Consider the following 23,621-nt stretch of genomic DNA (forward strand, 5'->3'; position numbering starts at 1 on the left):
ATGTCTGTTTTATCTTTTGTCATAGCAAATTAGATATCATTTTTAGATCTTTTATAGAATATATGGTTACAAACCAGGTTCGTGCTATGTACAGCTGCAGCCTCGCTTTTCCGATGGAAAGATTCATTACCTTCCAAGCAAAACTAGACATACACCCAAAATCCAGATGGCCACAGCGGTAACGCATCACCTGGAAATGAACGAGAAATACAAAAAGCATATCAAAGCTACAAACCTTCTTTCTCATGCTGTTCATCAAAAAAAGTCTGAAAGCTCCTGTTTAGTTACCAGGAACAAGGCCCTTGAGGCCCGAACCAATATCACCTTCGCGAGCGGCGATTTCGAAGTATCCGTAGATGATGCTGGGTCATTGTTAGCAGAAAGTAGAAGATAATACGGTAGGGGACAAGACTTACGTCACGGCAAGGAGGATACCAGTACCGCTGCCAAGAGCGCCGAGGAGGTCGGAGGCAACGGAAAGAGCACCAATGCAAGCACCACCGAAGGCAGCGGCAGTAGGAATAACCCTCTTGAGCTCCTTGTACATGCTCTGCTCACGGTGGCCAGCCATGACAAGGCCCTGGTCCTTGAGCTGCTTGGCAACGTCACGAGGGGCGGAGCCGGAGACTTCAATCCAGGTCTTGGAGAAGAGAGCGCAAGCAACCAGCATGAAGGTAATGTAAACAGCAGTGTGGATAGGGTCAAGAAGAGCCTCCTTGAAGTTGAGAGGAGGGGACATGTAGTAAGCGATACCAGAGGAAGCGTAAAGCTGGGCGGAACCCTCACGAGGCTCCCAGACTCCGAGAAGCTTGACCAGAAGGTTGTCCGAGAAGCGCGAGTACAGCATCTGACTGATGAGGAAGATGTTGGAGCACAGGGCGGACTGGAGCATAATAGGCATGTTAGAGGTGTAGAAGAGACGGACGGGGTAGGATCCACGCATTCCACGCTGGCGAGAGGACTTGACGGGGATCTCCACACGGAAACCCTGGAGGTAGATGACGGCGGCGAAAACGAGGAGAGTAGCCAGCAGGTTCATGACATTAGGGAGGTTCTGACGATAGAAAGCCTCGCGCAAAGCACGCTGCTTGTCGGACCAGGTCAACAGAAGATGGAACAGAGCGATGATAGCACCCTCGAACTCGGGACCACGGCCAGTGTTGATGGTAGTGGGAGAGAAAGCCTTCCAGACGATAGACTCGCAAATGTTGGTGGCAATGAACAGAGAGATACCGCTTCCAAGACCGTATCCCTTCTGGAGCAACTCATCCAGAAGGATGACAACAAGACCAGCAACAACAAGCTGAACAATCAGCAGGACACAGATACCGGCACCCAGATCGCTTGGCTGCCCATAGAGGCCAGTCAAGACATAGACACAAGCCTGACCGAAGGAAAGGATGATTGCGAAAAGCTTCTGGGCGGTCTGGTACAGTTCACGGTCGGTCTTGAGGTCAAGGTTGACATCGATGAGGTGGGTACCAGCGAGGAGCTATTCAAGACAAAAGTCAATTAGCAGCGCTTCATAGCAAGCATATAAGTTTGGAGGAAATCGTCCGGACTCACCTGGAAAACCATGCCGGAGGAGATGATGGGAGTGATACCCAATTCCATCAGGGTACCACGGTTACTGGCCAACATCATACGCAGCCAGTACAGGGGATCGGAGGTGTCAGAGGAGACAATACCATAAAGAGGCATCTGGCTCATGACCAAGAAGATCAGGAGTGTCAACTGCAGCCAATCTGTTAGCCTTAAAAGCTCTGTTGCGCTCTAGCACATCAACGTACCCCAGTCCACATCAACTTCTGGTTGAAGGGCACCTTGGTCTCCGGGGCTGCCACCTCCGGGAGGAGGGGCGTAAAGGGTTTAATTAGATCAAGGAAGCGAACTAATTGCCTATATCAGCATTTGTTGACCCATTGAGAAGGAGGATAAAGCGCAGTCGCAGGAATTGGTTGCGATCGCGTGCAGGGCACTCACGTCCACTCATTGTGACTTTCCAGCTTCCAAATACTTAAAGAGTAAGGGGGAAGAGAAAAGAAAATGAAGCTGGTGGAAGGACCAGCTGAAAGAGCGGAAGGGAAATCAAAGGATAAAAAGAAGAAGAATAAGAAGAAGAGAAGAAGAGAAGGTAGTCGAAGTAATAAGATGGGGAAGGGAAAGGGAGCGATGAGGTTGAGTTCGGGTGCGAAGCAATAGTCGCCTCGCTGGCCACTTTCCCAGTCGCGCTAACCCGTTGAGGCCACTTGGTCGCTTTCCTCCGCAGTCCTTTTGATTAGTTCCTCACCAGCCATTACGGAGTACTACTTACCTAGGGTTAGTTCATCTCCCTACGCTACTACTACTACTACGACTAGGTACAAGACTCGCTCGTCTATCCTCCCTTCTTCAATTATGACTCAAGTTGGCCATGTATGATCACATTATGGACACGTAGCTCACTTATTCACTCCCCTCATAACTCTTCACTCACATCTAGCTTCGATATGTAGAATTACCAATCCATTTAGTGTAAGATGCTACGCATGCGATTGTTACTATTACTACAATTGAGGACGAAGAGGCCATTCACAGCTCCAGACAATGTTTCAAAATATCTAGTAGATTCCATTATCTATCTAATATAAATGGTTCAGGCGGATAGCGGATAGGTATCATGGTATATAATAACAGTTCATTCAGAAAGGTTTTGGACAAACAAAGGAAAGGAAATTATCACGCGTCTTCATCGTAGCTAAGAGCTGTTCAAGATCAACCGTTCATATCTTCACACCTGGAATGTTGTATGGTGTCATGAGAAACAAGGAAGCTCACTGCGAAGATAAACTAGGCTCAAGGTCCAACCATACTCAGACAGTCATCGATGACTATTTCGAGTTCACCTAGTCGCTCCTTCAGGCCCTTATTTTCTTCCTTTAAAATTCCCAGGACGCTCCAAGCTTCAGAGGAAGGAACTCCGTGGCAGATCCCACATTTGGAGTTACTCGTCCACGAGCTAGTAATACCTTTGAGCACTCGGTCATATGCCGATTGCCGTGGCGTAGGTGTTTGTGGGAGAGGTTTGAGTTCTTTCTCTTTCAAAGGAGTTGATACCGGTGCGGGCAATGTGATATGAGAGATGCTTGGAGAAGGAGCTACCGTAGAAGCCGGTGATTCGAGGCCTTCCCGGCGCGAAAATACGCTTTCTGCGAGGCTTTCGTCCCCCGAGTCAAAGCCCGAATCGCTGGCGTATGTGGCATTGCTAGCACGCTTCATGTTCCGCGTGGGAGTTTGAAGGTCAGCGCCCAGGTCGGAAATGCTCTCATCATCACTAGACCTGATGAGTCTGATACTGCGCAAGCGCGCTTCATCTTCTCTCTGGCGCAATTGTCTTTCCTGCTCCAGCTCCTCCGCCATGGCATTCATAGCCTTTTCTTGTTGATTTACCTTCTCTGCCATGCCATCCAGCTGTATCTTTAGGTTTCCAACTCGGGTCCGGGTCTCTTCCAACTCTTCTTGTTTCTCATTCTTGTCGGCTAGTGCCTCATGCAAGGCGAACGTTCTTTGCTTATAGGCCGTCTGCAACCTTTTGATGACGGTCTCCGCGTTGTTCCTCAGGGTATCGAAAGCTTCCTGTTCGCTGAAACTAGTAGCTGTGGCTGGGAATAGAGCAGCAGCAATGTCCAAATTCAGGAATTCATCATCTGCAGGCTCAGGGAGCTCCATTTTGGGTTCCTGGCGCTTCAACCCAAAGAAAGAAAAAGGACTCGACGAGGTTACCTGCTTTAGAGGTGAAGGAGCGGTCATACGCTTCTGTGCTCGCGATGTAGGGACCTTAGGGGATCCATAGAAATCGCGAGCGTCCATCGTCGACGTTCCTGTAGGCTCTGACTGAGACATCACACCCAGATTAACTGGTTCAGACTTGCCCTGAAACCAGCCTGTGAATAGCTTCGCACCTTCCTCTAGTTTTCTCCTTGTGAGATTCTCCGTTGGCGGAATCGAGGGTCTATCCCTACTGTCGAGATCTTCCAGTGTCTTGGACTGGTCTGCAAAGAGTTGTCGGGCCGGCAAATGTGACTGTCGTCGAACAAAAACCTCAGTATTTGCACGTCGGTGGAAAGATTGGTTTGGAAGAGACGGTTTCTCCGACAGGGCTGCATGCGAGTTCTGTACTAACGAAGTCGCGGAAACTTCCTGGTGGGATAACTGAGGGTCATTGCAAGGCTGAGACGATCCTTTTCGCTCGGTCGGGGAAATTGTAGAGGGCGAGCTCGGGGCGTTGATGACGGACGTGGCAGTAGTCGAGGTATGGTCGGCGTTTTGAAGCATGGTCAAGTTACGTATGACAGGACCGGGGGTATAAAAGGGATTATTGGCTCAGGGATTATGTAGGTATGCGATCAGTCGCACCACTTGTACAAGATTTGGAATGCCACGTCGAGAGGCGGTTCAGTCCAATGCACGGTCGCCCACGGCAAACACCTGGTTGGGAGACAAGAAAAAGGAGAAGCGGAATGTACCTCCTGAGACCTGACCGGTCTCTTTGCTGAGTTTTGGTTGGAAGGTGGGGGGTTTCAGATCGAAGTCAATGAGAATGAGGTAGAGGAATGAGTATGGGAATTTCACAAGGTCCAATGACTTGAGACACAGGAGCAATAATTATTCAAGCGAGTAGTGAAGGCAAATCGTCACAGAGAACCTCGAGATTGCTAAGTTCTAAACGCCAAGCGATAGCGATCAGTACCCGCACGTGCCCCTATCACGGACAGACCAGAAATATGCGCGAGATTCTAAAATGGATCTAACCCCGTAATTCGCACTTATTTTGGGCCTGACTGGCAGTAGTATGAAGCACTAAAGAGGAGATTCAGATTGTTTGAGATCGTTTCACGCGATGGGACAATTCGGCTCCTATGAGACGCGGAAATATCGAGAGGCTGGTTATATTGTTTGGAAGAAAAATGCGGTGGCTGAACAGCTACTTTCCAGTACTCCACTACGATGCGGCAATGCGCTAATATGACAGGATCCTGGGCACGTTTTCAACGTTGATCGCTGGGCTAGTAGGTTATTATTAGACTAATTTGCCTCACAGGTCAGCTACTGCTGAACATAATCTGCCCCATACTCCTGGCTGAACGACGTCATTTACATAACTTTCATATGCCACCGCCATGGAAAGAGAAGCCATACATGTGTATGGGGAGGTATTGAGTTGCATGCATGTCACGAGTGACGGACGGTCTGCAATGTCTGATCTCAGGCATTCGAGCCACTGTTTCAAGTCCGTAAGATTATCTGCCTGTCGATCAGACCCTCCGATGGACTTGACCAATCACGGCGTTTTGCAGAATGAGATATTTGTGGCAGATATAGTGGGCATCAACCCTAATCACATTGCAAGATTGTACTCTCTATTTATGTGGTCGATTCTAGTAACCAAAGGATGAACTCTTTACCCCTGTCTCCAATGAAACAACAGCCACGGGAATGAATGGGGAAGAAAGGTTTGCGGCCCATGGGTCGCGCTGTCATCTCCACCACGAAGCTTGCTTAACATACAGAAATTGTACTCCGTACCTTCTCACCTGATACTGGCTCTTTTAGGGTCATACCTTAGTCGTACGAAACTCTCATTGGCTCTTTATTCGTGGGATAGACCAACGAATCCAAACTGCCTTGGCTTTGTTGAAATTGCGCAGGACACGTGAGCTGCAATGTAAGAGTCAATTACTAGTAGTACTATGTAGAGTATTCCATAACAGAGCTACCTTACTAACTAGCTCGATCACACATCCATGGATACAAGGGATACTCTCTTCCTGGGCAAAAGTCCATGTCCAGATCGCTACGCATGTGCATCGAGAACGGCTTCGATCGTAGCGCCAATCATCGAAGACCATTAGACTTAGTGCGCATACCATTCAGTCACAGGACTGCGGTTACTGATGGACGAGTTCTTGTCTCTGGCAGAACAGTTACCTTCCACCGAAACAAGACGTATGGAGGATGATGTACTCGAGTGACCCTCGTTCCGCGGGATAGTCGAGGCATACCATTACTTTTGCCTTGTCAATTCCGGAAAGCGAGAACGAAGCTCCCCAGTAACGTTCGGTATATAAATGAACTTCAACTGCAATATAACCTCGGCGCACTGAATCCAATTGATACAGCTTGATAACTTACATTATAGAACCATTCAAAAGCAAGAAATATTTCTAACTTGTTATGGATTCCGTGGGCTTCTCCTTCCCTAAAGCGGTGCAAGAAAAAGGCGGTAAGGTTGTCGCAATGGACGTAAGCTTCGATTTTGCCGAAGATGTCACGGTGGAGCAAGTGAACTAGTTACCATAACCCAGGCATTCTCAGTATCCTCATAAGGCGATAGTTGCATATCTAACAATAATTGAGACTTCAGCCATTGTTGTATTTCGGTTCGAAGGTTCTTCTAAATTCTTTAACATAACCGATGGCACGTTCATCCACAGACGGACTGAAATACCTGTCCAACGCTCTCGCAACACCCGAACAACTATCCAGTTCATCGTCAGCTATCGATGGCGTTGCTCCAGAACTAGAAGCATCTATTCGATTTGCCGGCACTCAACTGACCCAAGCTGCTGGGGTATTACTCCGATTGTCGCAAGATATCATTGCGCAGGCCATTGTCACATTTACCCGGTTCTGGATAGGTGCTGAAGGCGGGAGCCTTCGAATTTACTCTGTCAAGGTTGGAATCACGTCATTCCCCCCATAAATCTAACGAGGAGCATTGCTGACGTGGAGAATTTTGTAGGATGTCTCTGCTGCAGCTCTATATATGACGGCTAAGCTATCCTTCCAGCCTACATCACCCCGATCGGTATTGAATGTCTACAACTTCCTAGTATCGAAGGACGCTTCTCCTTTATGGTTCATCAACCCGAAGGGGGTATCAGAGAAGCCCTCCCCTGAGACATACTGCCTATCCGAGGGGGGCTACCAGAGCCAGCGAATGGTGCTGCTTCGGATCGAATCGATAATATTGCGCACACTAGGCTTCAATACCCATGTTGCCCTCCCCCATACTATCGCGTTAACCTACCTTCAAACCCTCGGTGTATCATCTTCTGCTGTTGCGCAAAGGGTGTTCGAGCATCTGAACGCAGCTCTGCTATCACCACAGCTGCTATATGTGACACACCAACCCAACGCCCTTGCTGTTTCTTCTATATATTTGGCCGCACGAGAAGTCGGGATAAAGTTGGTTGATGGCGAGTGGTGGGAAGTCTTTGATGTGGACCGGGAAGAACTCGGATTCCTAGTGGTAGGCATGAGAAGTATGGAGGGCTTTGCGCGGGCGGAAATGGAGAAATGGAAGGGACGGGTGATACCTATGATTGTGGACGAAGTTGAGGCAGAGATTGAGAGGAGGAGAATGATGGCAGAAGGCGAGTGAGAAAAGACAACGACTTCATGTGTATTATTTTTCTCACGTCTGTGGCACGCACATCATTGAAGAGCATCTAGACACTGCCCTTCCATCCACCCTTGGTCACAGTCAACGGACAAAGGACGTGGGGATGAGCGTTGATCTTGTATCGCTCGGCCCTATCTAAAGAAGACTCTATGGTCTCTTGCTTTGTGGGATCTTCCTTGGGGCAATTTAGTGCTTGACAGAATCCTTATTTCGTCCTGGGTCTGTTGGCAGGAATATGGCCTTGCTGCAGCTCATGGACCATAAACGTACCAAGCAGGACCGAGGTGAGTCTGTGTATGTAAAAGGCAATGATTGGTTATACCATTTGAACATAATCCAATGAAATGTAAAAGACGATACAGTATGTCTGCCTTCAGTTTAGTGAGAAAATAATTGCATGACTCAACCGTTCTATTTGCCTCAGGAATCTGTTGGGCGTGATCCATGACATGCCTCAGCCACATGATATACCCCGCGTGCCGCCATAGACCGCCACACTACCGATAAGCTGCTTCGATCACTACAGCTTCTCCCTCCTTTCCTTTCTCCTTCACATATACCACAATCCAGACTATTGATCTAGTACGCTTCACATAGGTTACAACTGTTACTATGAATATTCTCCATTCCACTCTCTCCACTTGGAGAGACCGTCTTGCCCCAGTGTCCCGCACCTCCACCTTTCGCAATACCGGCCAGATCACTCCCGAGGAATTCGTTCTTGCAGGCGACTACCTTGTCTACAAATTCCCATCGTGGTCTTGGGCCGACGCGTCTTCCCCCGCAAAGCGCGTTTCCTACCTACCCCCTGGCAAACAGTTTCTCGTTACCCGGGGCGTACCCTGCCACCGCCGACTGAACGACAACTTCGCTGGTGATGCGGGCCACGATGATGAGCTTGTTAGGGACATGCTATCTGGGGGAACAGGTGGTAATGATGATGATGGGTGGCTACGAACAGGCGGAGGCCAAGATTCTGCAGACCGACAAGAGAACAGGATAAAGGATGTACGAACAGTGGATGAGTCCGGGAACATGGGAGAACGGGAGGAGGAAGAGGACGAAATACCCGATATGGAGGATGAGGATGATGACGAAGAAGCTATTATCAGAGAACCAGCATCTGGTACCACGCAGTATGTCTCTAACTGTTCTTTTCTGCCGCGGATGCCTGCAGTCAGCTTTCTAACATAGAACATATAGGCCTACGCGCACTTACAACCTTTACATCACATACTCCAACTTCTATCGCACGCCACGTCTCTACATGTCCGGTTACCTCTCGCCATCAGAACCCCTCCCCCCACACCTGATGATGGAGGACGTTGTGGGCGATTATAAGGATAAAACCGTTACTCTCGAAGATTTTCCGTGGTACGATGGGAACGTCAAAATGGCCAGTGTACACCCATGCCGACACGCTTCAGTGATGAAGACACTCCTCGATCGTGCAGATGCAGCGCTGAAACTCCGCCGCGAAAAGCTGAAGCAAGCTCAGTCTGACCCATCCAAGGCGCCTTTCGCTGGCGAAAGCGGCTTAGAAGGGCTAGTCGATGACATCAAGGCACTCTCCCTGAGCGACCAACAACAGCAAGGCAGTGACAAGAGCGGCGGAGATGAATGGGAGGTTTTACAGCACGATGAAGAAGAACAGGTTGCCATCAGAGTGGATCAATATTTGGTCGTTTTCCTGAAGTTCATTGCTAGCGTGACACCAGGGATTGAACATGATTTCACCATGGGAGTATGATCGAAGTTGCCTCACAGCTCTGACTTCGGGGTTCGAGTTTTCTCCTTCTCTTCATTACTGTTTTCTGGCGCGATGGTTATATTGATGATGGCATGGTTTCACAATCAGTTTTTCGGAGTATTACAGTTCAACATTAGCAGGTGATTTAGACATTCAGCGAACATTCATTTCTTGTCCTTGCTCTCTGTCCTCATTTTCTCAAAAGTGTATGGTCTCGATCCACACCTCGACCCCATATAAGATGTAAACAATAGCCGATCCCAATATATAGTATTGACTCCGACGGTAATTAAGACAGTCAAAGCCGCGCAGTCCACTGCATCAGTCTACATTTACCATTCTGGTCGTCCCCAGACTGTGTCAAATGAAACATGCTAGCTCGTTTAGGACTTGGCGTAGTGATTTCCAGATAAACTTCAATATTTCCTTATGCTTTTGTACCTGTACATACACAAGAAGTTTCATTTCCATAGACGACTCCTGACATGATTGTGGCTTCATACGATACACCCTATCCGAACTTTACCTCCTCCGCCACCCTGATTTAAAATTGGAGGCTGAAGTATGAAGCAACTCCTCAGGTGGAACGCGTCGCTTTTTCTGTTCTTCATATTTTATTCCTCCTGTCTTGATGGTTTTTCTCTCTGTGTTATATTTATTATGTAAGTAAATAATCTCCAATAAATAAATAATAAAACCAGTGCTATTGAAACTAGTGGACAGGAAAATATCCGAAATATGACTTGCAGGTAAATGGTCCACTTTGTTGATGAGACCCGTCCACATCGATATATACATTCGGGCGCCACCATTTGGAATTAAACCCAAATAGCAACAATAAACCAGATAATTTGGCATTCGTTACATGTAACCTGATAAATCATATTCGAGCGCAATAATTGCCTGTATTTTATTAGTAATAATTCAATATTAATAGGTACTTTGCCAAGTTTGGTCTTTCACTATATGACAGATCTGATATTGCTAACGTAAGGACAATAATTGTAATGTATCTTCTTATTTCTCTATATAGATATATATGTATTCTTTAATACGATATGATAAATGTATTTTGCCACTCGTTAGGAGTCGCCGAAGTAGGTAAGTAAGTTGGTTATTGATTCGGCATAGACTCTACTAATAGCATGGACTATCATTCCTCTTTAGAATGAAAGCAGACACATAAGATGAAAAAAAAAATCATAATATAATGAGACATACAAAGCCAATAGCTAAATTAACATAGAGTGGCAAATACACCTGGAAAATGAAAAATAAATATATAGGATCAACTGCATCCTCCCCACAGCATCGTCGGGACGGAAGAGGCTAGAGGCAATTGACAGGTCAATTTTCACAAAAAGAAGGGTAAGGTACTTCTAGACAGTATGGTCTTTTCGACAGTAAGAGACTGGCGTAGCAGGAAGACCTTATGCTGCGCATTTGCATGTGTAGACGGGCTCCGGCACTACCACTGGCTGGGGCTCAGGTTCTGGCTGAGGCTCAGGCTGGGTTTCAGGCTCGGGAGCTGGGCACTCTTCAACAGGCTGCTCAGGCTCCTCGACCGGGGCCGGGGGAGCCGGGACAGGAGGAGCAGGAGGAGCAGGAGCAGGAGCGGGGGGTGATGGAGCAGGGGGTTCAGGGGCAGGCGCGGTGGTCAGTGGAGGGGTGGGGACAAAGGGAGTTGGTGATGGAGGCAGAATGGGCTGGACTGGGACTTGAGAAGGTGGAGGGGAAGGCTGGGGCTCTTGCGGAATAGGAGTAGGAGTAGGAGTAGGAGTAGGGGTAGGCTCGGGCTCAGGCTCAGGCTCAGGCTCAGCTTGCTCATAGCTAGAATGCGCCCAGCTTCCCAAGTTAACGCTGGGGCCATCCGGAATAGAAACTATCGTATTATCGCTTGCGCCAGCTTCGGATGAGGAGCTGGAGCCGCCGTTTTTGCCAGGACCTTCATGGTAGTCGGAAAATGCGTGAGAGCCGCTTTTGTATGAGGGTCCGTCGGGGATGGAGATATCCCATTTAGATCCTGCCTCAGCCTCGCTGTTGACCTGTCTCGCGACAATGTTTTGGTCCTGATCTTCGTCAGTATATTGCACGAAATGTAGCAGACAGGGCACACGAAGTCTTCATACCGCAGCAATAGGCACGGAAACAACCGAGGCAGGTCCAGCAGCCAGTAGCAGGACCAGGAAGGCTGAAAGGCTCTTAGCGTCATACATCGTTGCGAGAATGGTAGTGACTGTAACACTTTGGTGGATGGAATGTCGAATAGCCACGGGATAGAAAATGCTTCTCGAATGAATGGATTTAGTCAATGATTGGAGGCTTGATAGAAGTGATGGAATGCGTTGATGAGAAGCAAGAATGAAGGAATGTAGACGGGTTTTATAGCCTTCTCGGAGTATCACCTTAGTACGTAGATAGGGTTTGTTCTCAAGGGCTCGTATACCCTTTCTAGGACATACTGCCCTAGAAACAAGATCTAGGGGGCTTCCAGCACAGGCTCAAAGCTTGGGCCAAGGGGCAAAGAAGGTAAAACAATAAAATTAGAAGGTACAGGATCCTGCAGGTAACTGTAAAGAGCTGCTGTAAGACAGTAAACTTACTAGATAATAACAGAATACGAGAGAATCGCCGGGGTTAAGGGATGAAAGGAGATAAGATAGGGATCTAGATCTGAGATTTGACGCAGGTCCATGCAAGGAGCCACAAACCTATTGGCGTTACCTGCCTAGTCAATAGTATGAACAAGACAAGGATTGTCTCAATTGGTAAAGAAGGTTTATTTAGTAGGGTATACATAAATGTTTCTCGGTAAAAAAAACCAAAAAGAAGCAAAAAAAAAAAAAAAGGTAATACATCATCCCAAATCGTCACTCATGATATCCATAGATAAAGCAGAAAGGACGCCCCTCCCGTGTATGAATGATAAATCCAACTGGTAATGTATGCAACAAATTCATAGTGTAAAATATATTGCCGCCGTGTAAAGTATCCAAAATTTTTTTAGACCCCACCCAGATTTGAGATACCAAATGCAGTACCAAAGTTCGTGCTATTTTTGAATTTCAGTTCTGGCTCCTGACTAGCGCGGCTTGCAGCCTCAACCTCGACCTCCGGAGCCTTGGACTCCTCAGAGTACCCCAGGGCCTGCTTTGCTTGATCAAGGAGCTTCTGGTCTAATTCCTTAAGGAAGCCACTGTCGTGCTCTTCATCGTTCAGTAGAGATAGAGGGCCTTTCAAGGCTGGATCTTCGGGTAGATCGGAGAAGTACGAATCGGAGTTTTCTGCGGGTTGCCGAAGTGTCGCTGGGACAAGGGATTCGCCCTCCTTCGAACGCCCTTCGCTTGGAGAAGGCTGCTCAATTTCCACATCGGCATCGGCGTCACCATCAATAACGACCATTGGAGTGTGTCCGGCATCCTTCGTCAACCTTCTCTCTAGTGTCCCCAACTCTGAAAGCCTTAACTTCAAACTGTTTCGGCGCTCTAGGGCTTTTTCAGATACTGAAGCCGGAGATGCCTCCTGAGGTGAAGGTGATGGAGGTGTCATTACGCGGGCGACAATTTCTGGAGGCAACGCAGATGATTTGAGCGTAATGCCATCAAGTTTGCTGTCGAGCTTCTCAATTGGTACTGGTACACTGGTGATTGCAGAATCAGCCGCATGGGCTCGAGGAGATAAAGCAGCGTCAAGAGAGGGCCCTGAGATTGACAAAACTCCGCCTTGCTCCGGGAGCTGACTGTGGCTATCTGACTTCTCTATTTCAGGGAATACTCTTGTGGGCCGACTTCCGGGGCTAGAACCCTCCCACACTTGAGCGCCACAGTGTTGATAATTCTCCTCGGATAAGCTTGCCGGAGGCTGTGGGTCAAATGGGTATTTAAATGTCAAACTGGGTTTCGATGAAGAGTCGGTTGAAGCTCTTGTGGAAGTAATTGTATGTCCATTACTTAGGAGCGACTCGAGTTCGGTGATCCTCAGTCTGAGCAGTTCCCGTTCTTTCTCCCATAGGAGCCTTTCTTCTACAAAAAGTAATCGTTCATTTTCGAAATTGGCCCGTTGACGAACAAGGAGCGACTGTGCCTGTTCCATGTAGCTTGCACTCAAGGCCGAAGCGTCCCTCTTGGTGGTCAATGTTCCTGGATGATGGACGGCATGGGCGTTCGGCACCGACTGGGTACGACGAATGGGAGTGGCAGTTGGTGAGAAGCGCACTTCCTTGTAGACGCTGCCGTGGCCGTTTGGGACCTTTGCAGCAATTGATGATTTCATGATTGTGGGTGGTGGTGGTAGCTGACTGTCGAGTAAGACAGTTCAAGGGATTGAATTCGATTGAGTACTCGAAGTGGACGAACCCTCCTATAAAGGGATAATTTGGGAGGGGATTTAGGGGAAAGAAAAGCGGTGCTGAATCAGAAAAAAAAAATCTTTGGGTACTTAATGACCATTAGCTACATGCTTCACAAGTGAATTGACAGTCATGAAACAGTCACAGATGTTTGTCGGTGGAGACTCCCCCAGGATGCGACGAATGGAACCAGGGGTTCCACCAGGGACAACCTACAGGAGTGGCGAAAAGCAAACGATCAGTGCTAGGTGTTTCCAATCGCGGAAAACCAGCTAAGTCACCGACTAATGAGGTATCAACGACGACGCCTGAAGCAGCCCTGCAAGAAGCGCATGGGAAGGATAATTGGGATTGGTAAAATGTAAAGTGGTGGGTGTCTGCAGCGACTAGGCGACCAAAGGCGGGAGAACAAGTGGACGATGCGCCTGACTTGCTGGGTTCACAAGCATGCAACAGCCGTTGGAAGCTGGTGTTGTTACCTGAGGTATTAGCGGAGCGGGTCTCTTGGACCGAAATTTAAGGCCTTAAGGCAAATGAATTAGAACTTATTTCATGCCAGCCCAACAAAGTAGGCGTTCATGATTGGCCCACATGCGGGGAAAATGCCACTTACTAGTATCAGTTAGTACTTAGTAGTAATTACTACTATGTACTAGGTAGTAAAGAGAGAAAATATCCTGTGGCTGGGCTTGAACGTCGCCTCGGTTGCCAGTGACAGGAAGTTGTGTGTTGTTTGTTTGTCCTCGAAATGAGTTTTTGGTTGCGTACGGAGTACCATCCGAGATATATGTACATGGAAGACATTACTAAAAAAACAACAATGACGTTGCGCGAATAATAAAAGTTGACATTATTTGCTCGACGGATGAGGTCTCAAGCCGATCACGAGGGGGGCCATGACGTTATTTTCCTGCTGTCACCCCCAAATGCCTCTCCACACTATTCTCGATAGTTGCCTGTCTTTCAACTTCCTAATGCGGGTGCCACCGGAAAATCTCATGAATATCTTCTATAATGTCTCATGCTCCACTCCGACTGGTGCGTGCAGGTGAACTTCTGAATGATCAAAGTTCCACCGAGTGGCGGGTGTCATGCAGAATTCCCGATCTAGTAATTCCGTAATCTTGTGACAGCGAGTAGGCGGTCAGCTTGGCTGCTACCGTTCGCTGTAGTAGCCGTTCCAAGCACTCCTACTAGTGGTCCTACTATTACTGTAGCATTATTCTTCCTTTACAAGTGCCGCTGCTTTACCAAGGTCTCACGTGATAATATACTTGGGCGCTCACGGATTGATCCGAGCACGTCAGCTAACACTCTGGGACACACACCAGAGAAATGCCCACTGAACCGTGCTCCGGGAATCCCTACAAAGAGCTCGTTTATTCTGTACCTATACTTAATACCGGAATAGTCTATCTACCCTTAACTGAAGCAATCTCCACATGAACAGCCCCCTCTCTACATAAATACTTGGGTTGATATCCCGAAAAAAAAAACTCATTAACCGGAATACTTATGGAAACATGGAAATTATGGCACTGCACTACAGTGCCTGCTGGGTTATTTGCTATCCCGTCCTATACGCCTCAGGCATATTAATGTATTTTATTCGGACTAGAAGTACCCATGTTCAACAGGATTCAGTGGCCATAACCTTGACCCCCTCTAGCGTTTTGTTCAATTCTATGCTCGTCCGCTTTCTGCAACATGGCCACTATTTTCGCACGTAGTTGTTGAGATGTTTGCCCTGCAGCGTTTGGCTGGTTCATCATATTAACCTTGCCAGCTTCCTGTAGGGCTACCATGATCTTGTCCAGCGCTGCTATCCTTTGAGTCAGTGTCACATTCTTCGTCCTTAAGTACGGCCGTGTCATAAGTTTATGAAGAGGCGTATTTCCTTCTGAGTCTTGAATCGTTGCGTCCGCCCCGAGTTTAAGAAGATACTTTAGTATCGGAATCTGTCGTAAACACATTGACATCGCGTGGAGAGCCGTGGCACCGGATTTATCGGTCTGGTGGATGTCGAGACCATGTACAATCAATAAATCTATGACAGCTGTATCAATAGGATCACAGTCTCGAGAGCATAGAGCTAATAAATGTAACATTGTTTTCCCTTCATAGTTTGATATACTCGCACCGGCACCATTCTCACATAGGAATTGGATAATATCCTTTAGACCTTTTCTGTTAGTGTCCACATAGTCAATTACCACATAGTGCAAGGCTATGGACCCTTCGTTATCCTGCATATTGATAGTGCTCGGATTGGCAGTCAATAATATTTTGAGGATATCAATATACCTAGGGAGGATTTCGTCTTCTCTGAAATATCTCTCTTGTTCCCGCGTATCATCGCCTATAGCTGCCCAGTGCAATGGTAGCATTCCAAAACTATCACGAACCGATACCATGTCTGCAATTTTGGCATTACCCGGATGATCCAGCAACGCCCGGACCCCCTCTATATTCCAGTAGATGCTTCCATAGTGAAGTGCGGTGACATCCCGGAGATCAGTTTTAAACCCAAATCTAGCGTCCACATGCTCCTGTTTCGCATGAACATTGGCTCCTTGTTCAATGAGACGTTTCACTAGCTTGTAGCTAGCTCTAGAAATGGCCAGGCTGAGAACAGTGTTGCGCGGTTGCGGAGGGAGACTAGTGTTATATTCGTTCCGGACCATAGTGACATCGTGGACTGAAGCATCCCTGTCGAGAAGCATATACATCAATTGTTCGCTTCGGGCCAGGTGTTCTTCAATCTGGTCACTCGTCACCTTGTCCAGCCATGTAAAGACTTTGCCGCGCTTAGGAGGGCCGTTTCACCCTCGGAAGATTTGTCGCGAATGTTTCCCAGCGGGGGCTGGCTGTCCAGTAGAAAGTGTACTGTTTCCAGCTGCGCGTACCTGCAGGCGGTGCTTAGCAAGACTATATCTCTTTCCTCAAGTGGCACTGCCTTATCCAAATTGGTAAGGTAGTAAGCTAGCAGTACACGAAGAGCGTCAACACATCCATGCCGTGTAGCCACAAAAAACACCTCATGGTAATAGTACACCAGTTCTGGTTCCAGCCCGGTTTCCGGATACTTCTCAATGTATCGTTTCAGTGTTTCAACATCATTACGGCGGATTATCTCGTCGCGGAGAACTTTCCAATCAGCCTCATACAGAATTGATCCATCTGTGTCGCGAAGTCCTGAATCCCAGGGATCCCCCGCCAGCGTACTTGGATTGTGAAACTGACTAAACGACATTGTTCAAGGTTCTTGTAGTGTGAATGGACGGCTGAAACAGCAAACGAAAAGGGAAAGGAAGGAAATGGATTGGAAAAGAAGTGGTAAAGGCACAGAATGGTTAGCACTATTTACACCTACAGTAAATTACCCAGGCACAAGTCCCGCCTAAGATCCAGTGCCGTACGATACAATATATATATATAAACATATATATTTACTGCGGGAAATTGGCTCAAGAAGAACCATCTGGCAGCCAATTCTCATCATACGCTCCGTCTTGGGGATTGTGCTGCTCGGTGGGTACGAATGACGGTACGATCGACCACTCATCACCACCATACGGCCGCAATCAACATTGATTCTGACTATTGTGTTCTATCGCATATGGTTTCCTGCTATACCATTAATGCATGCCATTTCCCGCTGAGAGTGTGTTGTTCCAAATAAGTTCACCTCTGGAGCAACTGCTCTACTTTCTTCCACTAATTTCACCATGATGATTGCTGGCCGGGGAAAGACCCTTGCAGTTCTTTGGTTTGTCGCCTCTTTCTTTGCTGAAGGTAATGCTTCACACCTGAGATCACACGAATATCTTCATGCATCCCGGCATCTGAGGCAGCGCAATGAGAACGTTAACCCGACTTTTTCTGGGGTATTCATGTTCCTAGCGGGGTCCCTGTCCTACATGAACCTGATGCCGGATTGTGAGAATGCCCTGTACCAGGAGGCCAACTGTGACGATGCTGTTTTATCGCTGATGACCGATGGGTGTGTAAGCAGCTTTGATAACTCCACGCTAACGACCTTGGCGTGCGACGCGGGCTGTGAAGCTGCCTTTGCGAAGCTACATAATACTGTTTTGACCAACTGGGGTAAAATGACCGAATTGGTTCCTGGTCTTCCAATCATAGGTCTGGTGGACCTGCTTTGGGGTAATTGAAATCAGTCCTGCTTTTCTGATCCCAATACTGGGAAAATTGCAATGGTAAGGAATTTATACCGCCTTTTCACATCATTATTCCTCGTCTTCAATGCTAACTCTAGTTCTAGATGTGATTGAGGCTTTTCCTGACATGGGTATGTCTAAGCTTCAAATCTGACCTATACTCATACTGTAACGTTAAGAAACTAGCCCTGATATAGGCTGACGCCTACACAGATATATACGATGATAACTGGCAATCAACGTATAAATATGTGGCTCAAACCTGTAACATCTCAGTCAGCAATTTCGATTCTACACCGAGTGCGTTCAATGTAACTGTGCCATCCTCCACGTCGGATTGTGTATCTGAAAATATATATACAACCAAGGAGAGCGACACGTGGGATTCCATTGCGTTAGCACAAAGTATATCCGCAGCCACGATGTTCCATATTAACCCTAATGTCCTCAACTGTTCTTCTATCTGGCCCAGAATCAATCTCTGCCTTCCGCAGAATGCGACAATGTCTATGTCGTGCAGCCGGAGGACACGTGCATTGATATTGCTGTTAATGTCGGAATCCGCACGCAAAACCTCACAGACTACAACTCTCAGCTGACCTGGAACTGCTCAAACCTGCACGCACTCAACCCCTACTGGGGTACGACTCTGTGCGTATCTGCCCCTGGAGGGACATACACGGGCCATACACCAAACACATCAACATTTACCGGATCTGAAATTGTCAACCCACCCGCTAGCGCCAAGGTGATCCCTGGCACCACGATAGACTGTAGGGCGAGGTATATAAACAATACAGGCCTCACCTACACTCAAATCTGTCTTACAAATCAGATTGCCATCAACCTCTTCACGGAGGCAAATCCCTCGCTCAACAAGACGACCTGCGATAAAGACCTGGTCCAAGGGAATGCTTACTGTGTTAATCTACTGGATGGTTGGAACTGGGGATCCGGGGCTAATTCCACCGGCAGCCCTACACCCACCATCTCAGCGCCGTCTACTCCACCAGCACCAACCCAGACTGGTACCCCTGCTAACTGCAATGCCTTCTACATTGCTAAGGGTATGTCCTGAAGCCTCCAAGAGCCTTTGTCAGCTACATATAAGCTAGTAATAATCTTCTAGCTGATAATGATTGTGGGACTGTTGCAGCCAAGTTTGGTATCACAAAGAGCCAATTCTATAGATGGAACCTAGCTATTTCATCGGATTGTTCAAGTGGATTCTGGGCCGAGGAGGCGTACTGTGTGGGTGTATTCGGTACTTCCAGTACACCAATCACAAGCATATCCGCGAGCACACCTACGTCTACCTCAGCGTCTACATTGGTAGTGCCTCCTGCTCCAACGCAATCAGGTATTCCTGCAAATTGCGATGCATGTTACGTTGCTCAGGTTATGCTCTTCGACGTTCAACCGTAACCCTTTAACCTCTGACTAACCGTGCTCCAGCCGGTGATGACTGTGACACTGTCGCGTCCAAATTCCAGATCACAAAGGCTCAATTCCACGAATGAAACCCTGCCATATCATCGGACTGTTCTAGTGGCTTCTGGGCCGAGGAGGCATACTGCGTGGGTGTATTCGGCACCAGCAGTGCAACATCCTCACCTACACCCAACCTAGTATATACGGGCTCGGTAGTACCACCTGCTCCGACGCAATCCGGAATCCCCGAAAACTGCTCCAAGGATTACGTTGCGCAAGCTGTGTTTCGCCTCTTAAGTCCCTTATCATTCTTTCCATTCACCTCCCTTACCCTACCTCAACCTGTTAATCACTTCAGCAAACCTGAACTGACCATTACGTGCAGCGGATGATACTTGTGCGACTATTGTAGATAAGTTTGGATAACCAACGACCAGTTCCATTCATGGAACCCAGCAGTCTCGGTAGACTGTGTGAGCGGGTTTATGGTTGATGAGGCGTACTGCATCGCGCTGTCGTAAAGAGTATTTGTGAGGTATAGTTTAGGATTAACAACCGGTGTTTGCTAGCCTCAGTATCAACTTTTTGATTTTGAGTTGCTTCGCTTTACATATCTATCTATTAGGCTCATGATCTAGATGACGTGGCACTCATCCTCCAGTATCTTTCCATAATTGCCAACCTTCCCCAAAATTATCATATTGTCCTATAGGCATAGTTCGCTTAAGAAATCCTTTTACTAGTAATTCATATATATAGGCTAACTCTACGGAGTAGTTGAGCCTAAAAACTCATTAGGCTCAAGTAAATCTTACCACGACCCTCTACCCGCATTTACATGACCTTTCGTTTTGCTTGGAACCGGACATGCAAAAATGTATGATACAACAAATACGATGTTAAATACTCTCATATCACTGCTGAACTAGGATGCGACACAGACGGTGAAATTGCTACATTGGGGCCCTGTTCATCTCACTGTGCTCTCTTAGACTATGTTTTAACCTGCCACTCAATGTAGTCCTGGAGCGCTCAGCACACGCACTTCTGCCTTGCTCCACGCCCGGGTTCAATCACAGAGCAAAAAGCGGCCTTGATCTAGTCCCAATTTAGTGCTAGTAGTAGTACAGTAGGTACTAAGCGTCTTAGTAGTCCACTCCATGGTTTGTTACCCCTTCGATGGCCCTTTTCACTTTCCATTTAGTACTGTAGAGCCAATCAGTTCGGTCGCATTGCCCGGGATCTCTTTTGAAAGTCTCAAATAATTGATCTATTATAATGTCAACCTTACTCGATCGATCCAGTCGATCTCTACTACTGCTTTTTGTTTCTTGGAAAGCTCTTTTACTTCTCCTGGTCGTCTTCAGTCCCGGCCCTGCGTATGATACCTCGACCGCCTTACTGGCGCTGGGCCGTAATGCAGCTAATACAGACCGCCATGGATTGTTGACGCCAGTATTGGGCTTGCTTGCCACTAATTTAACCCGATGGGACGCTATCTATTTTACAGAGATCGCTCGTCGAGGCTGCCTGTTTGAGCAAGAATGGGCATTCAATCTTGGGTTCGCAAGCCTCATCAGAACCTTAGTTGATGGTGAGGGCACTTGCACCCCGGAGAGCTCTGCTTTTACCGACTAACTATATGCCAGTTCTCCGACACGCAACCGGCATAAGCCATGCATTAATAGAGAGTATCATCGGCATCACCGTAGCTCATGCAGCTCACGGCATGTCGGCTTTTGTGCTTTACAGTCTAGCACGTGCTGTGTTTCCCGGAAGGAAGGGCCGCAACCTTGCATTTATCGCCGCATGTTTACACATCTTATCGCCTGCTGGACTATTCCTATCGGCTCCTTATGGCGAGAGTACCCACGCTCTCTTGAGCTTCATGGGTTCCCTCTTGTTTGTACTGAGCTTTAGTCATTCAGGGGCTCCCTCGACTCTCCATGATGTCTTGATCCCGCTATCTGGTATCTTGTATGGATTAGCAACAGCCGCTCGCAGCAATGGTCTTCTAAATGGCATGATTCTCTTTGAGGAAGCCGTAAGGCTCTTGTACTCAATGACTAAGGGGATCACCTTCGCTAAAACACGTCGGCTAATCGCTGTTGGCATGGCTGGGATCTGCACGGGCCTTGGCTTTGTGTTACCACAATATATTGCTTACGAGCAATTTTGCATTAATAACAGTGATTCAAGGGTATGGTGTCTTAAGACTATTCCCAGCATCTATAGCTTTGTTCAAGACCATTACTGGTATGTGCACTTTTCGGTAGTCACCATATCTATTCTAACGCTAGTAGGAACAATGGTTTTCTTCGGTATTGGACTCTGTCCAATATCCCCCTGTTCGCTTTAGCTGGCCCAATGCTGGCAATCATGACATACTCTGCTATTTGGACACTTGGCGTGGGATCGGATGGACAGAAAACGGGCAATGGCAAAAGTTCCTCTAATATGTCCAAAACGCAAGTTCACTCGGAGGCGCCATTAACAGGTCGTCTATTGCGTAGTCTAGCGGCTCCCCAAATAACCCTAGCCCTCCTGACTTTCCTGAAACACCACGTTCAAATAATCACACGCATGTCCTCAGGCTATCCAGTGTGGTATTTCTGGCTAGCACATGCCCTAGTTGAGGGGCACTCGCTAGCGTCATCGGAGAAAGTCGACGTATGCCGGGGTAAGAAGGAGACCCAGATCATGAACCAGTACCGGTACGCACGCATGACTGTCTTCTACATGGTAGTTTATGCCCTTGTCCAAGGGGCTCTTTTCGCTTCTTTCTTACCCCCAGCGTGAGAAACTTGCTTACGAGCAACAAATGCTATACAATTTCCTCACCAAGCATAAAGTCTTTAACCGTTTGCAGTTAGCTTGACTAGGTGGCCCTGTGGAGCTGCTATCTATTGTCAGCAGTAGGCCATAGTAGACGGTGGGTAAACAATTAATCAACTTAGCTAATTCAATTAACCAATCTAGAAGCTATTGGGTTTAAGGCACTTGAAATAGATGGTGTCTGGTATACTGATCACAGGCATTGCCTGCAGCATATCTACTTCCACAGCCGACTTAGCAACCACACAGTATGATCATCTGAGCAATGGAAGTCTATTATTATACCGAAATCTATAAGACATGCTATGTAACCCTTTTTGAACACGATCCTTGCGCCCGAAACCATGATTTCCTTGCCAATCTCAGCTGACTCGAAAACTCCCGCTAATGATCCTGACCGATGAAGGGACTCCGAGACATAATTAACATGGTGGGTGGAGAATGAACAGAGACGTTATTATCTCCGCATCAAATTTCGAAAAACGTCATGGCGCATCGACCGCCAATCCACAGGGATAAGGCTTTCCCCACCCTTGAAATCCCCAAGTGAAACCCCAGAAAGCCCCCTGAAGCGGAGAGTGCGACTAGGTATAATGCATCGAAAACCTGATAATGAACCCCATCCAAAAGGGGGAAATCAAGAAAAAGGTAATAAAAAAGAGAAAAATAAGAGAAGGATCACAGGCTAAAGAAACGCGCGCTCCTGCGACCCCCTCCTCCCCATCTGAATCTTCCTCTTGGCCTCATCCATAACATGCCGATGAATAGACGGCAGCGCGAAAAACTGCATCTCTTTCCTCATCGCCCCAAACTTCGTCGCCAGATACCAAACGCCCCTAGCCGACAGCTCCCTGCCCCCAACAGCAGCCGACGGGAAATAAAACCTCGGATCAAGGTAAAACACAACACTGCTCCAATTTGGCAGCTTCTCGCTCAGAATCTTCCCGGCGCGCTCATACTCCTTCAAGGTCCGCTTCGGCACGCCCGTCTGCGAATGCACAAAGAAGAAGATCTCAAAGCCGACGCTGCGAATGCGCCTGCGTGCCGTCTCACTAAGTGTATCCAGGAACGCGCCCAGCCGGTCCAGACTAAACGCATTCAGGAAGAAAAGCGTATTGTGCGAGTAGAGGAAGTCTTCGACTTCGTCGTGGATTTGCCGGTTCACGGAGAGCAGGCTGCGGACTTTACCATTCTCGCCTACCCAGCTGGGACACATTGATAGAGCGCGGTAGCGGCCCCGCGCTGTGAAGGAGTTCCCGCGATCGTTGACCACGATCAGCGGTCTGTCCATGTACTCGTTTGGCACATCCAGGGCGTATTCATAGATCATTAGACGGATTTCAAGTGGTAAGCGGAGGAGGGGAGATTGTGATATTTGTGCCATTTCTTCTCTCTTTGCATGAGCGCCTGGCTCAATTGCTGTTTGCGAGTTCGTATATGATAGATAGATGAATAGATAAGATATTATGTTGAAGCTGTTCGGGTATAGATGGAGGTTATTGCCTTCTCGGAGAAAACGTGAAGTAAGACGGTATATAAGCTCCAAACGCCATACGGGAAAATGTCATCATCGACTGATCCGTATCACACCCTAAGCCATAGCTCCCCGATGGCCTCACGTATAGTAATACA

General features: G+C 47.7%; 10 protein-coding genes across 10 annotated transcripts; 3 read left to right on the plus strand and 7 right to left on the minus strand.

Annotated features, from left to right (window-relative positions):
• Positions 1-8: 8 nt before the first annotated feature.
• BDV38DRAFT_211896 (translocon subunit SEC61) lies at positions 9-2,502 on the minus strand. The gene is made up of 5 exons (XM_032052627.1): positions 1,984-2,502; positions 1,791-1,891; positions 1,567-1,734; positions 417-1,492; positions 9-362 (listed from the first exon to the last, which is right to left on the minus strand). The coding sequence occupies exons 1-5, from the start codon at positions 1,991-1,993 to the stop codon at positions 281-283; spliced, it is 1,437 nt and encodes a 478-aa protein (XP_031908464.1). The 5' UTR covers positions 1,994-2,502; the 3' UTR covers positions 9-280.
• A 333-nt stretch (positions 2,503-2,835) lies between these two features.
• On the minus strand, positions 2,836-4,314 carry BDV38DRAFT_287803 (uncharacterized protein; the record flags this gene model as incomplete). The annotated part of the gene is made up of 1 exon (XM_032060942.1): positions 2,836-4,314. The coding sequence occupies one exon, from the start codon at positions 4,312-4,314 to the stop codon at positions 2,836-2,838; it is 1,479 nt and encodes a 492-aa protein (XP_031908465.1).
• Positions 4,315-6,454: 2,140 nt separating this feature from the next.
• BDV38DRAFT_275160 (autophagocytosis associated protein) lies at positions 6,455-9,194 on the plus strand (the record flags this gene model as incomplete). Its single annotated transcript, XM_032057971.1, has 5 exons — positions 6,455-6,715; positions 6,782-7,419; positions 7,822-7,825; positions 8,042-8,580; positions 8,648-9,194. The coding sequence occupies 5 exons, from the start codon at positions 6,455-6,457 to the stop codon at positions 9,192-9,194; spliced, it is 1,989 nt and encodes a 662-aa protein (XP_031908466.1).
• Positions 9,195-9,806: 612 nt separating this feature from the next.
• BDV38DRAFT_261347 (uncharacterized protein) lies at positions 9,807-10,037 on the minus strand (the record flags this gene model as incomplete). Its single annotated transcript, XM_032056016.1, has 1 exon — positions 9,807-10,037. The coding sequence occupies exon 1, from the start codon at positions 10,004-10,006 to the stop codon at positions 9,809-9,811; it is 198 nt and encodes a 65-aa protein (XP_031908467.1). The 5' UTR covers positions 10,007-10,037.
• Positions 10,038-10,624: 587 nt separating this feature from the next.
• On the minus strand, positions 10,625-11,410 carry BDV38DRAFT_287806 (putative cell wall protein; the record flags this gene model as incomplete). The annotated part of the gene is made up of 2 exons (XM_032060943.1): positions 10,625-11,263; positions 11,324-11,410. The coding sequence occupies 2 exons, from the start codon at positions 11,408-11,410 to the stop codon at positions 10,625-10,627; spliced, it is 726 nt and encodes a 241-aa protein (XP_031908468.1).
• A 756-nt stretch (positions 11,411-12,166) lies between these two features.
• BDV38DRAFT_211967 (uncharacterized protein) lies at positions 12,167-13,837 on the minus strand. Its single transcript, XM_032052628.1, has 2 exons — positions 13,759-13,837; positions 12,167-13,630 (listed from the first exon to the last, which is right to left on the minus strand). The coding sequence occupies exon 2, from the start codon at positions 13,464-13,466 to the stop codon at positions 12,198-12,200; it is 1,269 nt and encodes a 422-aa protein (XP_031908469.1). The 5' UTR covers positions 13,467-13,630; positions 13,759-13,837; the 3' UTR covers positions 12,167-12,197.
• Positions 13,838-15,182: 1,345 nt separating this feature from the next.
• BDV38DRAFT_297054 (ankyrin repeat-containing domain protein) lies at positions 15,183-16,795 on the minus strand (the record flags this gene model as incomplete). The annotated part of the gene is made up of 5 exons (XM_032063058.1): positions 15,183-15,554; positions 15,597-15,716; positions 15,756-15,907; positions 15,938-16,311; positions 16,341-16,795. 5 exons carry the CDS (start codon positions 16,793-16,795, stop codon positions 15,183-15,185), a joined length of 1,473 nt encoding a protein of 490 aa, XP_031908470.1.
• A 475-nt stretch (positions 16,796-17,270) lies between these two features.
• On the plus strand, positions 17,271-19,148 carry BDV38DRAFT_275163 (LysM peptidoglycan-binding domain-containing protein; the record flags this gene model as incomplete). The annotated part of the gene is made up of 5 exons (XM_032057972.1): positions 17,271-17,693; positions 17,724-17,762; positions 17,921-18,166; positions 18,196-18,790; positions 18,853-19,148. The coding sequence occupies 5 exons, from the start codon at positions 17,271-17,273 to the stop codon at positions 19,146-19,148; spliced, it is 1,599 nt and encodes a 532-aa protein (XP_031908471.1).
• Positions 19,149-19,989: 841 nt separating this feature from the next.
• On the plus strand, positions 19,990-22,314 carry BDV38DRAFT_212013 (DUF409 domain protein). Its single transcript, XM_032052629.1, has 3 exons — positions 19,990-20,748; positions 20,804-21,410; positions 21,458-22,314. Exons 1-3 carry the CDS (start codon positions 20,433-20,435, stop codon positions 21,951-21,953), a joined length of 1,419 nt encoding a protein of 472 aa, XP_031908472.1. The 5' UTR covers positions 19,990-20,432; the 3' UTR covers positions 21,954-22,314.
• BDV38DRAFT_212014 (uncharacterized protein) lies at positions 22,315-23,621 on the minus strand. Its single transcript, XM_032052630.1, has one exon. The coding sequence runs from the start codon at positions 23,371-23,373 to the stop codon at positions 22,675-22,677; it is 699 nt and encodes a 232-aa protein (XP_031908473.1). The 5' UTR covers positions 23,374-23,621; the 3' UTR covers positions 22,315-22,674.

Source organism: Aspergillus pseudotamarii (genome assembly GCF_009193445.1).
Source record: "Aspergillus pseudotamarii strain CBS 117625 unplaced genomic scaffold BDV38scaffold_84, whole genome shotgun sequence".
NCBI lineage: Eukaryota > Fungi > Ascomycota > Eurotiomycetes > Eurotiales > Aspergillaceae > Aspergillus > Aspergillus pseudotamarii.

Excerpts from the sequence above, each read along its gene's own strand:
- BDV38DRAFT_211896 (XM_032052627.1), bottom strand. Across the intron at positions 1,735-1,790 it reads AGAAGTTGATGTGGACTGGG|TTGACACTCCTGATCTTCTT; the intron begins GTACGTTGATGT and ends GATTGGCTGCAG. Across the intron at positions 1,493-1,566 it reads CCTCCGGCATGGTTTTCCAG|CTCCTCGCTGGTACCCACCT; the intron begins GTGAGTCCGGAC and ends TGTCTTGAATAG.
- BDV38DRAFT_211967 (XM_032052628.1), bottom strand. The coding sequence starts at position 13,466 with ATGAAATCATCAATTGCTGCAAAGGTCCCAAACGGCCACGGCAGCGTC.
- BDV38DRAFT_212013 (XM_032052629.1), top strand. The coding sequence starts at position 20,433 with ATGTCAACCTTACTCGATCGATCCAGTCGATCTCTACTACTGCTTTTT. Across the intron at positions 20,749-20,803 it reads CATCAGAACCTTAGTTGATG|TTCTCCGACACGCAACCGGC; the intron begins GTGAGGGCACTT and ends ACTATATGCCAG. Across the intron at positions 21,411-21,457 it reads TTTGTTCAAGACCATTACTG|GAACAATGGTTTTCTTCGGT; the intron begins GTATGTGCACTT and ends TAACGCTAGTAG.
- BDV38DRAFT_212014 (XM_032052630.1), bottom strand. The coding sequence starts at position 23,373 with ATGGCACAAATATCACAATCTCCCCTCCTCCGCTTACCACTTGAAATC.